At 39.0% G+C, this 14,571-nt stretch overlaps 1 protein-coding gene across 4 annotated transcripts in view; it reads right to left on the bottom strand.

Moving 5' to 3' along the window:
• grin2da (glutamate receptor, ionotropic, N-methyl D-aspartate 2D, a) overlaps nucleotides 1-14,571 on the bottom strand; it is a 179,067-nt gene that overhangs the window by 33,926 nt on the left and 130,570 nt on the right. For all 4 annotated transcript variants that reach the window (XM_051068899.1, XM_051068901.1, XM_051068905.1 and 1 more), the window contains one exon: nucleotides 10,669-10,822. In XM_051068899.1, the coding sequence (XP_050924856.1) occupies nucleotides 10,669-10,822 (154 nt within the window). The remainder of the gene's footprint in view (nucleotides 1-10,668; nucleotides 10,823-14,571) is intronic.

Genomic DNA, 14,571 nt, shown 5'->3' with positions numbered 1-14,571 from the left:
ATTTAACCAGATTTGATTGACAGTGGTCTGCCAACATATGCAAACAGCCACAACTGTCATCAAATGTTGATTCCAAATGAGCCCCACCCACTTCAACAGTAGGTGTACAGAAAGAAACCTCTTGTGTGGGATAAATAAAACTGCTTCAATCTTAGTCAGAAGCAAATTAAAATATGTATTGTGGGTCTTTAAAATAACAGGACACCTCAAACATAGCTCAGTTCAACAGTTAAATTATCTGCTCTCAGCAGCTAAGGAACAATTATATGCAGGTTGCATAGCAACAGAACTTGAAGCAGCACCTACAGTGACTTGTGAACTGTTACCTTTCACTGGTGAAACTGAACATTGAAGTGGGTACAACTGAACCTCTTTTTTGTTGTGTTCTCGGACTCCACCGCCTCTTTTATTTTCTCATATCACAACACTTTCTCATGTGTCATCGCTTACTGTATGTTACACAACTGATTTCACACTAAAAATCAATATGAAAAAGTTTTGTGTCCTGAACTATGACTTATTTTGTTCGGCAAAAAATATTCTCTGGTGATGGTGAATTCTTTTAAAGTTTGTAAAGCCTTTGGAGAATGAGCCAAACAGCTAATTTCATGCATTAATGCGAGGATAAACAGAGGGAAACAGAGGAACACTCTGATGTAGACAGACTGAAAACCGGCAAGATTCTGTGTACAGAGACACCCTCAGCTGTTGGTCACACTGTGTTCATGTCAGATCAGATTCATAGTAAATACAAGCTGTCAAATGTGAAAAAAATGTTTTCTGTCTTTGTGGTAAAAGGAGGTAAGACAGGCCAGGAGGGGTCCGAGAGTACACTAATGTTGGTATTCAGAAATATGGAAATGTAGTTTCTGCAGCTTACATAAGCCAGAATTTAAGTGATGAACATTTTGAGAGCTACTTGAAGTTGTAATTTGACAGGTGAATAGGGAGAGCTGCTTCTCTTATGCCCAGCGGTGTGACATGAATATTCACACTACTTTCTAATATAAATATATGCAACAAATGGTGAAATATGTAGAAAACACACACTTCTTGTTTCTTTGGGATTTAATAACTGAAACTCATTTTCATTTTGCTTTCAGGACATTGTGCCACTCCTGCATGACAAAGAAAATGAGCAGCGATATACTAAATACAGAAAATAATTGTTTCTCCTCATCTCATCCGTCTAAAGAAATGGGTGCTACAGTATAACTGCCGGCTGTGGAAACTAGCAGACACCTCTGAGATCTGCCAAATTAGTGAGGGATTTGCTGCTGATACTGACAACAGCAGCAGCGGCAGCTCTAACGCTAATCAAACAGCACCGGAGAGACGGGCTGAGCTGCTGGGTCGACTCATCAGCACCTTCGTCTCTTGGTGTTGCACGCAGGAAGAGACTCTAAATCAAACCCGACTGTGTGCTGATGCACCAGAGAGCAACAAGCTCTGTTTACATGTGAGGCTTTTAGCTGATGTGCCCCCGCAGAGAGATGTACAGTGAGGGAGCGGGTGGAGAAGCTTGGGTTTTATTTATTAAACTTACTGACAGACAGGGTTAATATGCTTTAAAAGCTGGGCTGTCAAACTGTGTGCCACACGGACTGAAAGGCTGAAAGTTTAGTTTAAACCTAAGTTTAATACTGCTGTGGATGATATCACAGGTGCAGACCTGTGCACATTCTGGTAGATAGGTAAACAAATTTGCAGTAAAACAGTAACAGCATCAGAGTGGGTCAATGTATAAGAAAAATAAATATGTTTATGGAAAGTAGTTTACTTTCATTAGATTTAATCGAGTGGAGACGTCAGCAGTTAAACCTAGTTATACCTCAAACGACCACTGTGTACTCAGAAGTTTTTTTCTATTAACCATTTAAGCTTTTGAAATGTGGCTCAATGTGTTTTTGAGTGCCTTTTTTTCTGGGTGAAATGTGTGTTATGCCATGCTTCTTTGTTCAGTGTAGCCTAAGGGAAGTGATTTAAAAGTGGTCTAAAATATCTGATAGAGGTTTTTGTTGTGTGTGTGCGTGAAGCTTTTTTAACCAAAGATAACAGCAACTCAGTTTACTGGATAGTAAAAATCAACCACAGAAGAGGAACTAACTGCATGTGATCCATGACAAACAGCATTTTTTAAAGATATATTTTCTTGTTTCCTTTATCATTTTTTTAATGAAACACTTATGGGTGAAGTCTGTTGACTGTAATCTTCAGACAGCACTGGATCTACTGGTGTATATGTGTCTGCTCATTTTCAATTTTCTCAGCAGGTGGAGTCTGTTTACATTTTTGGCATCCTGGTAGAAATAGTGTCTGTTGGATTTGATCCAGTCACATACTGTATATCCCTATAGTTCAATCAAAATTGCCTTGGCAGAGGAAGCATGTAAATAATTACACAATGCACTGCAAACACTGAAGGTTGCATTTGATTTATTTTCTGGGGGGTGAGGAGTGCAGTCAGTCTTGAGTTAAGAAAGCCAAAGCCAGTCCTGGTGTTTGGTTTCCATTTGCTGTATATCCATTTTGGACAAAATTAAATCTATTTTTATAGCCATATTTAACCAGGGAAAGTGGCGAGAGAAGACATATGCTCTTTGTCGATAAAGCCCTCTTTAATAATCCACACCTGGGAGCTGCTAGGTACAACCTCAGTCTGTTAGTGGTGCCAGTGAGCAGAGCCACTGGAGCAGGTGGGGTTAAGGTTGGGGTTAATGGGGTTTATGTGCCCTTCCTCAAGGGCATTTTAGCAGCAGTTGCTCAGTAAAGTGACAGCATTACTTATTCATTGTGCTCGCCAACATGTTCCCCACAGGTCCAGGGATTCACACTGGTGACCGTATGAGCACAGGCACATTTTTCTGGATTACTGTTACTCTTAATGCTTAAAGCACTATGTCTGAAAGGAACAATGTAATTCTGAACTTGAGAACAGGTTAAGTTCATCTCTGCAGAGAGAGCCGCTGCCAGAGTGGCACAAGTATGTATGACATGTCACTGGCAGCATCTACACATTAACATAATAATGTGATTACGGCGAGTAATTAGAGTGAGGCATTCGCCAATTAAACCATTTACAGGGATATCATTAATGTTCCAGTTGCCACATGGAACAGTGACAACCAGAATATTTCCATACATACTCTCCCTCCTCTCTCTGCCATAAAGCTACCACAGTTACACTGTGAAGTGTTTATTATGCAAATATTATGCGCATATTGTATATTACATAATTTAATGCACACCTGGAACACAGCTGCATAAGAATTATAGAGCTATGCCCTTAATGAGGAACTGACTCCATGAGATGCAGCTTTTTTTAAAGGATAGACTCACAATGTTTCAAGTCTGTGTTAAAACTATAGAACCAGGCTTTACTTGCTGTACTAATTTCTCCTATTCATTAATGGCTTTGAATGGATCCTACTACACTTTCAATGTAAGCGAAGGAGACAAAATGTGCAGTTTTTTCAAAAATGTATTCAAACGTTTATGGGATTAGGAATGATTACAGCAAGTAAAAGCTGTTTCAATGAACATTACACCATATACAAAGATAGGTGAGACTCTTTACTTGTTAATTGCTCTACTGCTGTTAGAAGCAAAAGGAATTTGTTTGTAGGCTTGAACGCACTTTTAAAAGATAAAACAATAGAAAAGACTGTGACACATTTTATCAGTGGAAGATCTTTGGCATGTGTTGTTGGGTAGTTGGATCGATATCTGTAGCTGCTAAATGTGCTGATAGTTAAACAGTTTACATGAATAAAAATGCCTGCAACTATGTGACAGTAATTGGAGTCCCCCACAGACCTTACTCCAGTAATACCTTCTGCGTCTATAAGAATATATGAGCATATGTTAATAGTTTATTTGGGTTTCATCCATCCATCCATCCATCCTCATTTATGCTGCCAATCCCAGCTGACATTGGGCGACAGGCAGGGTACACCCTGGACAGATTGCCAGACTACTTAGGCTTCATTTTACACATAATATTCCCTTAATTGTATTATCAGTGAATGACTATGGAGGCAAAGCTGCTGAGTTGCCCTTAACTTTTTGGAGAACTGCGAACAACCTAAATGATACACTCTGCATTGAATAAAATATACTTGTCAGGATTAAAAGCCCACAGTTACTGTCACTTCATCACAGCTTGATAACCATGTTATACAAAGGATTCATTTTCACTTATTAATATGGTTTTTATTCCCAAACACACTGCGATCACAGGAGCATTTGAAAGATGAAAACATTTTTATATTTTCTTACTACAATCAAATTAATCAGGAGAAGTGACATTAATTTGACTCAGCAGACAACATTTCACCAGCCCCACACTAAGGAACTTCAGATTACAATTCTCTGGTCAGTGACAAACATTTTGTGCCTGACTTATTTGTCCTAATTGAAGGGTTACCTGATAAAAATTCTCAGTAGTCTGACAGCTTTACCACCTTAACTGCCTGTCTGTGACCTGACATCTGAACAGCCCTGTGATGTGTGGGGAGTTAAGAGTGATACAAGGCAGATCGAGCCGAGTCTGGCTGTCTGTCGCCTTTGTTGTTCTGATGAGATTCGTGCTGAATCACATCAGTTCCTGTGAGATTAGAGGTCCTGCAGAATAATCTCAGTTGTTTGTTTGATCCTTATTTTACAAGGTGAATCTATTAGAAGCAAATTTGTTTTTACAGCCACAGCGTGACAAAAGCCAACACACCTCTGGATGCTGGCATGAGGGAATGAGGGGGAAAATGTAATAATCATGACAATAAAAAAATACAATAAAGGAGACAGACAGAAAGGATAGGACTATTAAATGTTAGAAAAGAAATGTAGTCTTGCATATTAAGCTTTAAAGGAAATAAAAATGATCATAAACCTGAATTTTGGCTTGCTCTTGAAAACAGCAGTGTCTGTAGCATGTACTTACAATCCCACAGTGTAATGCATATTTAATGAATACGAAAATACAGTAGTGAGACTGCTAACTACAGAGTAAACTATTGAGTGTTCATCAAATAGTCAGTTGTGGCTGAGTGACTGAGGGTGTGATTTCAGGCAGAGCCAGTATCTCTGCTTCTGTTGCAAATTTTTGTACAGACATTCATGGTTCCTGGAGGTTGAATCCCCTTTGGGTGGTTGACTTTAAACTTGGGTGGTGAACATGGTAAACATTATAACTGTTGAAAACAGTATTTTGCCAAAGCACTCCTGTGCAGCTTCACATTGCCTGGCTGCAGACTCTGTTTTTCAACCGTTCACTGGAGACCACAGTATATGTATATAGTCTAAGTCTGTGGCAGAGTGACTGATAAAATGTTGAGTTTTGCTTCACTCTTAGTTTGTGAAGGCTTTTATCTCTGAATTGCCAATATGAGCAACAGCCCTGCTGCTGCAGCTGACCATCCTTACCAACACACACACTCAACACACTCTCCCCCTTTACTTCTCTTCACTTGTTCAATTTTCACCTCCCTCTTTATGGGGTCCCTTGACAGTTTAAGTGTTTGTTATCATCCAGGCTTAGACTTTGTATCCTGCTTCGCTCTCTAGCTCCATGGTCTGTCTGAGTCTCTCTGTATTTGTAACAAGGCTTCTCTTTCTGTCTCATTTTCTGAGTGTACTGAAGTGTTAGAGGATTGATTGACCTAGATTTATAATTGCTTATCAAAAATATAGAGATTTCAATGTGTGTTAAAGAACAAACCCCTTACATTTTCTGACTCTTCATACCGCATACATTCAGACTGCAGCACACACACAGACACATCCTGAGTTCACACTGACGGTCCTGATATTGTATGCATTACCTGCAGGTTTAGGTAGATATGATCCAAGGTTAAAGCCAGCAGAGGACTCTGCTTTGAAAGTACAGTTATTGCATGCTGCTGCAGAGTAAACATACAAAGCTCGACATGGATAAAAATCTCAGTCATTTTTCTTTTATTTTCCTTTAGGATGCTAAAAGGGAACCTTCTGAATGGCTTTGAACACACACCAAGTGTTCAAAGCCGAGGTTAAAAAGTTCAAAATTCATTAAAACTAGAAAAAGTTTTATTCTGCCGAGAAAGAGTTCACCTTGTGTAAACGAAGCAGGACTGACAAAGTAAAAGCAGTTAAGTTAAGGTACTTTTTACGTATGCAACATTAAGTCCATGGTTTAGCAATATGCAGTGTATCATAAAGGCATTACCCTTTTCTAGACTTGGATTTTAAGACACTTTTTTTACATGATAGAAATGAAAACTTAACTCTCACTACAGACTGTCACCTCAGTCAACATCAGAGAATTTCCAGTAAGCCCAGTTTAACCTGCAGTTTTCTGCATATAATGGTTTGCTTCCATGAAAGGAAAAAAAATCCTCTTCTGAACAAGTGCCTTGTTAAGTGTCTTGTGCAGAGATGGACCAGACAGAGTTGTTTAACAACTGTCCAGTGGCAAAAAAATACAGTGTCACAGAATGTCAAGTTGGAAGATAGGGAGCCCAAAAAGACTCTTAAATATTTAAACAGTCTTAGAAAATGTTTCCACACTCCCAAAACTGACCGTTTCCAAGAGCTTGACAGAAGAGTATGTGACTGAAAATCTGAATGGAGCTTGTTACCAGAGATGTTATTCTGCTGGAAGTTTGGGAAAACAAAGAGCTGAATCTACTGATTCTTTTTAAGATGATAAGATGGAATTATCAACCATTAGGTCTTAGTTAGTCATGGTGTCTAAATTTCATTTATGGCAAATAACATATATAAAATAGGTTTATTATTTATTTTTATTTATTGTATTTGCATTTAAATGTGAAAATATATTTATATTCAAATAAAACATAATGTGTCCTTTTACTTGCAGACCATTTTAACTGGTTTAAACCCAAAGTCCAAGCTTTGAAAAGGTTCTTCCTAAATCTATATGCCCATATGTTTATACAGGTAATCTGAAACCGAGCAGGGTAATGACAGCATACAACTCATGGCTTTTAATTTTGAGCATGATGAAGCATCTCCATTGAGTAGAATTGTTTTGCTCACTCTTGTTTTCATAATTATTGACTGTTTTACTCCTCCTTTCTTCTTTCTTCTTACCCTGTCCTTGGATCTTTTCATCACATTTCTGTTCACTCTTCACTTTCTCTGGCTTTGCTTAGCTCTGTTTCCTTTTCCTTCTCTACAACCCATCCACTCACACACACATACAGTATTCACATACCCCCCCCCACACACACAAATAGGCAGAGTTACAGTATGGAGTCACTGTCTGCCCTGTGGCCCAGTGCGCTTAAGATAAAATAGCCTTGGGAGCCCAGCATCTCCGTCCAACCATGACGTGTTTCAGATTGTCTCCTAAATCTCCTCTGACAGATGGATAGATGTACTACTGCAGCTGTGTAAGTATGAAATAGATCCCTTAAGGAGTGGGAAGAAAAGATCAGGTCTATAAAGGGAGGATATAAGTCGAGTCTGGAAGTGAATCCGTTTCAAATCACGTGGCTTAAAAAGAAATACATTTTATTTTTAAAAAAGAGTGTATGAAGTGTATGTTGTGCAGCTCTTTCTGGCCCTTTTGTGTCTCATTCTTATGTTTCCATTTAAACTAATGACAGTGACTAATGTTGATGCTAGTGAAGGTTACAGAACAACCACACACACACACACACCCACACACCCACACACAGAGCAGCATGTCAACCAGCCGCTACTCAGATGAAAACAACTGAAATATCTGAAGTAGCTCTATCACTCTCTCTATCAAAGACACTCAACCTCTTTCTCACTCCTTTGTATTTTGGTTTATATTGGTACATGACAAGACTCTCTCTCTCTCTCTCTCTCAGTAACCTGCTCTCTTTCTCTCTTATCTTTTATCCTTCTCTCTCTTTTTTGTTTTCATTCCCCTCTGCCTCCAGCTCTCTCTTTCTCATCTTTCCATCTCTTCATGCTTGGAAATGTCTGGATTTAGTTTAAGAAGATTTGTAAATTAAGAGGTGTCATCTTGGGAGAGGCTGACTCTGACTGAGACATATACTTTATATAAAATAAAGCGTGGGGGGGGGGGTCACCCTGCTTCTCCCGTGAGAGCTCAGTTTAATACTGAGAATATCAAATCTAAAGTCTGCGCTGGCAGCTTTGCTTTGAGATGCAAAGCCTTGAGTATGAACCTTTTCAAGTGAGAGACAAAGGCATGTCAGAAATGAGGACCTCTTACATAATTGAGGATCATTTACAACATACTGTACAGGGTTATGTAAGTTATTACTGGTGTTGTAGTGCATTAGTCTGTCCCTTTAAAGGCCTCCATCACCAGATTAAAGGAGAGAAATATACACTTCAGAACAGCTACTGGTCAAGTCTCTTACATTTCTAAGTCCTTTGCTGACTGGTGGTCATTTTTTAATTCTTACATGTATAGTTCTGGACTTCAATAAAAAGAAAATACATTACAATTTAGAAAATACATTTCACATTGTAGGAAGGCTCTGTTCACACTTACACACTTACTATTTCTAATTCCACCCTGGTTCATTCTTTTGCTGTGGGGAATCATGGGAAAAGTGGGGACCTACCTGCCACTATCAATTCTGGGTATTCTGGGAAATGATACATATGATGAGTGATTGTTGATTGTTGTGATAAGTTTGTGGCCTAAAATGAGATTAGTTAAACAGCTGTCTTTACATGCACATGCAGTTCAGCTCTGAGTGATTGAAGTTAATAACTTTTGTGGTTTCATGTAATTGAAAATTGAAAGTCAGCACTGTCTGAGAAAATGGTCCACAGCAGCGATGGCACCACCATCACTATAAAGATGGCGACCACTGAGTACCTTCTCTTTGGGGTGAGGCAGTAGTCTGAGGCTGACAAATCAGGTGAATAATAGGGTGGGTGTTGGGTGAGTTCATGACTGCAGGAAGAGCCAATGTTGTCAATTTTCTGCATAATCACTCAGAGAGTTAAACTGCATGAGCATGTATCAAGAGCTGAACTCATCTCCTTCTACTTTAGGCTACAAACGTATCAGTCCTCGTAGGATAATCACTGATTGATCAAACTAACCCCTGGGAAATAGACTGATAAGCATTAACATAAAGGAGATGTTATGGTGAGTTCTCATCTGTATTCATGTCATGTGTTTCTCTGGAAAAAGCATGCTGAAAAACCTTTACATTAGGTCTTAATAAAATTCAGGAATAATGACTCAAACTCCTCCTGTCTGAACTCTAGTAATAAATAATCACCTCATTAGGACTTTAACCTTTACAATCTTTGGTTCATTAAAATTTGTAAGGTATCAAAGTTCAGATGCAACCCTATTCACTCTCTGAGGAGGCTGCAACATTTTGTTTTGAAGTGACATTAGTTCTTTTTGCAGACGATGACATACAGTAGATCGCGTTTTTCTTTCTTTCTTTCCTAAGTTCAAGCGTGGTATACCCAAACAAACCTTTGCTTCTTGTAAATACTTGGGAAACAAAGTGGGTTTTAGAAAGATTTCCCTCACCAGCAGTGAAATAACAGCAGGTCAATACTTTGGAAGCTCTGTGTTCTCCAACATTATCCCTCTGTAACAACTGCCACTACATTACATCATAAGATTCATGTCTTGATTCAAGACAATTGCGTAATATGTGCTTTTTCAGTAAAACATCATCACTTTGGCAATATATGTAACATATGGCATATACTAGGCTACTTTAGTTTGATTTGGTTGAAGTAAGGTTTGATGACACACCAAAACCTGCATGAGAAAATAACATCACAACAATGATGAAAATAAAAATGTGGAATTCCCTTTTGGTTTGTTTTAAAAAACACAAACACAGTAAGTAGGACAGAGAGAGCACAGCATGTAAATCAACCAGCCGGTACAACCCACTGGATTTTTACTTCTGAAATAAATACACCTTGAGTTATGTGTGCCATGATCTAAATCAAGGTGTATTCCTAAGTGTATTTTCTTTATGCTTTATATTGTATGTATTCTCCTGACTTATTCTGTTGCACTTTGTCCAGTACATCCAAGTGTTAGAATAGAGGTAGATCACTTTGAACTGCTTTCTAAAATTTCTCTCTTGTCCTTATGTGGTTTTGTTGGAGTTTAAATGTCTTTGTCTTCTTGGAGAGATGTGTGTTGGTAAATCCCTTTTTGATGTCATGTATGATTTAGAGGAATTCAAATAAACTTTTTTTTTTTAAGACAATAGAGTTCTTCATCCCTTTTTCATATTTGTAAACCAAGAATAAACACTCATATGGACACGTATAATCCAGGGTTTTTGGATTCAACAAACTTGCAAGCTGCAGACATAATGTCAGTTTTTATTTCCTGGCTTTTCTTTGAGCTTCTGCCGAGCTCGTCTCTGTCAGGATTCAAGCTGTTATACAAATAAACTTCAAACTGTAGATTCAGAGTACTCTGTAAGCTAACTTAGTGGTTCTTGGACTGATCAGAGAAAGGTTTAATTCAAATTTGACATAGTCACAAAAGCAGCTAAATTCATTAAAAGTTTAATTTTAGACCTCAGCCTGGATTTATTTCTAAGACTGTGATTAAATTGATTTCATGTCACCACACTACTGTTCAATAATACCCACTTTGAATCCCCACATATAAGCAGAGACTTAATAACATGGCACAAGTGAATGCAACTCAAGACAAAAACTCACCAAGGAAAGCAGAAGGTGACACGGTGCCATTGCTGCGAGAAACCATGACGCTGATCCCGGTCTCCACAAACGGTACGGAAAACTCCACGACCTCTGACCTCTCTTCATTAATGGTGAGAGAGCCAATGGCCATGTCAGCCCTGTTGGATACCACCTGGGAAACAGGACACCCGAGGTTAGAATGATAGTCTGTCATTCAAAGAGTTTAGAAAGATTATTGTTTTTACCAAACTAGACAACAGACTGTTTTAAGTAAATCAGGAGTCATGGATTTGAATTCCCGCTATTGTTTTGCTGCACAGACTTTGTCTCTTCTCTCTTTTCTACATACTGTAACTCTACACTCTCCTAAAAAGCATTGTCTTAAGACTGTGCTGTTCATAAAAGCAGAGAGAGGAGTCTTTAAAAAGAGAAATCCACAGCACTATCATCAGTGATGTTTGAAAAAGAGATACTTCTTAGGCTTTGTCAATGAACTGGATGTAAATCTGAGTGCATTTCTTTTTTTCTTTTGTCTCAGCATGCAACATGAAACTGGACGGTGTTCCTCCTCAACTCCTCTGACAGCTGTAAATGAGGCTCAGGTGGTCAGAAGGTGAAGAAGTGAGGGGATTCACAGCTCTGTCGTGTTTCACCTGGCAGGAAACAGAGGTTGCTTGACTGCAGTCGAGGGACTATGGAGGTTAGAGGAGCTGGCTACAGACCAGAAGTTCATTAGTCTGAGTCCTGGCCTGGCCCCAAAAGTCTGTGAAAGACAAAAGGCTCCATGGTCTCTCAGCAGACACCACTGAGACGCTTCTCACCAGACTCTTAAAGTCACAATCCTTAAAGTCATTTTTCTCTTTCTCTGTTGACATCTTAAGCGCTCACTGACACATTGTGTTGTTTCAGGGCTGCACTTCACGGTTACCACCTGTCAGTCAAAGAGCAGTGGCAGTGGGGTGATGTCTTCATGTTTGGATTTTTCTGTTGATAAATTTTGGACTACTGAGTGTAGTGCTCTTTTCTGTCTTCAGCCATGATGGCTATTGCTTGAGAGTCAAAGTGAAACCAGAACTTCTATGTTCTGTTCCAGATAAACCACATTCAAAATCACACGCAAATACAGATCCAGCCTAGAACCTAATGCAACACTATTATACTTTATATGATAAGGATGAAAAAAAAAAAAAAACTTTTATTGGCCTTGAATACCATTTCCCATAATCCTCTTGACAGACGAGGCCATGGGCAAGACCAGTGTCTGTCTTTTGAGATGAAGAGATTACAACTAAAAATGTGGGAAAATGGCATTAGAAGGAGAAGATAATGTTAATGGATATTATGAACAAGGGAAAACCAACATTTACATTAACACAATTATGTTCACAATCCCACTAATTAGTTTTCAGTGAGAGCAGTGGTTTTACTAGTTTTTGCTTGAGCTCTGACAGTTTTTCTTATCAATTCATGCTTTCTAGTGCATTGCCATGAAATGACATCATGATGTAATTAAATACAGCTAAATGTTCACTGTGATGGATTACCTATCTCAGGCAAGTTTCAAGTCTTTGAATATCATATCATTATTCATATCATAATGAATCATAATGCTATACCATAATGCAATCATGAAATTAATAGAAATTAATGGCTGGCTGTGAGGCAGACAGGAGTGTTGTGACAGAACATGTGCTGCTCAAACAACATGTGCTCATTCAAGCTTCTCTGGATAAGAGCAGAGCGCGAACAAACTTTACCAAGTTTACTTTGTAGAATCAATAGTTTGTCTTTGAAGACACTTTAAAGTGTGTTTCCTCAAGAGGATGATGGCGCACAGGTTTCACACTTTTCATACCGTGTGATTAGTTGCTTCGTTGCTTGTCAAGATCAATCAATCCATGATAATTATTCCATTTAATTCATCTAGGTCATTTCAAGTATTTGAATGCAGCTACGTCTGAAAGCAACACCTGTGACACTCCTGTTCAGGAAGCGCTTCATCATGCACAGATTTGACATTGGAGACAAAAAACAGCATGAGAAAACATTAATGGCACAGGAAATTACTGGATGCATGAGAGGCATTCATGTAGGAAGGACAAAAAGTGTAAAGCTGAATGAGATTCAGAGAAATAACAGAAAAGAATGTCCAGGTGTAGGTTTTCAGTGGAGGCACAAGGACACAGAACAAGTCTGCAGAAGGCAGAAACACTAGCCTTGGTCTAACACTGGTCAGGATGTGGGAGGAGTTTAGAGAAAAGAATACAAAGGCAGAAAGGGAAAAAAACCAGGACAGATGAGGATAGTATGGCTTAGGTATACACATTATTCTACATTTTCACAACAAAAAATGTCTGGTTTAGATAAAAAAAAGGAAAAAAAGGAAACATCCAAGAACAAGATGTTGTGAGATATAACAGTTTTCACACAGACTCAGCTTTCCCTATGCACACATGTTCGTCTGCTGCCATAATTAAGCAACTTAATGAGTCACTGACAGAAGCTGGGCAGGAGGCAGCTGGGGATGGAGAGAGAGAGAGAATAAGACAGAGAGAAGGAGAAACCACCTGTTTTCCTGAGGCCTATCTGAGACAGAAGCCCTGTAAACAACACAGGACTATTAGCAAATCCTGATGGTGCCTGTGTTGGGTGAATGTTATCACACATGCACATGAAAACACACAGAAATTCATACATAGAGGTACACACACACACACACACACACACACACACACTTTCATATGTGTATGTTAAATCCTTACTCTAAAGCTGGAGTTATACCTCCAGCATTCAGAGGTTACTACTTTTTTTTTTGCTAATAAAACATACATATGTTGTAGCGAGCTTGCACATACTGAAAAATCCAGTTATATACACTACATCACCTGACTTCTGCTCCTGTCATTATTACTACAGCCACTAATAAACTATGAGTAACTATGAGTCATAATAAGCTTTGGGGTCTGTTACAGAACAGACTCTCTTTGTCAGATCATCCTAGATTTTTTTTTTGTTTTTTTTCTCCAGAGCCCTCTCCATCATTACCCCCTCTGTCCTGCTGGAAAGACACATATTTACAGACACGACTAGTGTGTGCCAGTCCCAGTACAGTCAAAGAACCAAAAGAGAGATCTGTCAGCACCTCCTCTCCACCCTGTGCGAGGATCAGCATCCCCTCTGATCAAACAAAAAAAGGATTTGCGATGCATTGTGGATCCTGTCACTGTGTGCGGTGACATTTTAGCAGTCAGTATGTGTAACAATTTTGACGAAGTTCGCGCTTGCTATAAAGTCTTATTGACAGGTGTGTAGGATGAAAAACTGTAACCTGTGAAGGAACAAAAAATCCTGCTCACTGTCACATCACTTTCCTGATATTTTAACGGGCATGTAAACCTGCAAACAGAATCTATGCTGAAATGGTATTATTTTCTTAACTATAAGCTAAACCTAATTCTAAACTTAAGCTTAAGGCCAAGTCTGAAAAACTAAAACTGTACTCAACGATAGAGGTTCAAGACCTCACACACATGCACAAGCACACACACTGTGATAATTTGCATCCCCTGTCTAACTCCATGTTAAACCAACTTCATTAATCCAGCCACCAGAGGGGGATTGGCATCATGGAAACAGCAGAGTATCTGCCAACACACACATAGTTATGTACAAGCGGTCTCTCAGTCTGTGTTGTCCTCTCTCTCTCAGCTTCTCCAGCACTAATCTTTCTGACAGCCTCGCTCCATATTTTCTCTCTTCTTCTTCGATTCGGGTCCAATCCTCTCTCGCTGGGTCGCGTTTTAAAGGATTTGAGGCAGGATAAAAAGAATTTCACGGGAGCCCTCGAATCAAACCCCCTTTTTTGTAAACACAACAAAAGAAAAAAAAAAAGAATGAGAAAAATGATGGTGCTACTGTACA

Source organism: Lates calcarifer, linkage group LG3 (assembly GCF_001640805.2).
Source record: "Lates calcarifer isolate ASB-BC8 linkage group LG3, TLL_Latcal_v3, whole genome shotgun sequence".
Taxonomy (NCBI): Eukaryota; Metazoa; Chordata; class Actinopteri; family Centropomidae; genus Lates; species Lates calcarifer.
Note: the sequence above shows the minus strand (reverse complement) of the source record. Positions and strands in the feature narration are given on the sequence as shown.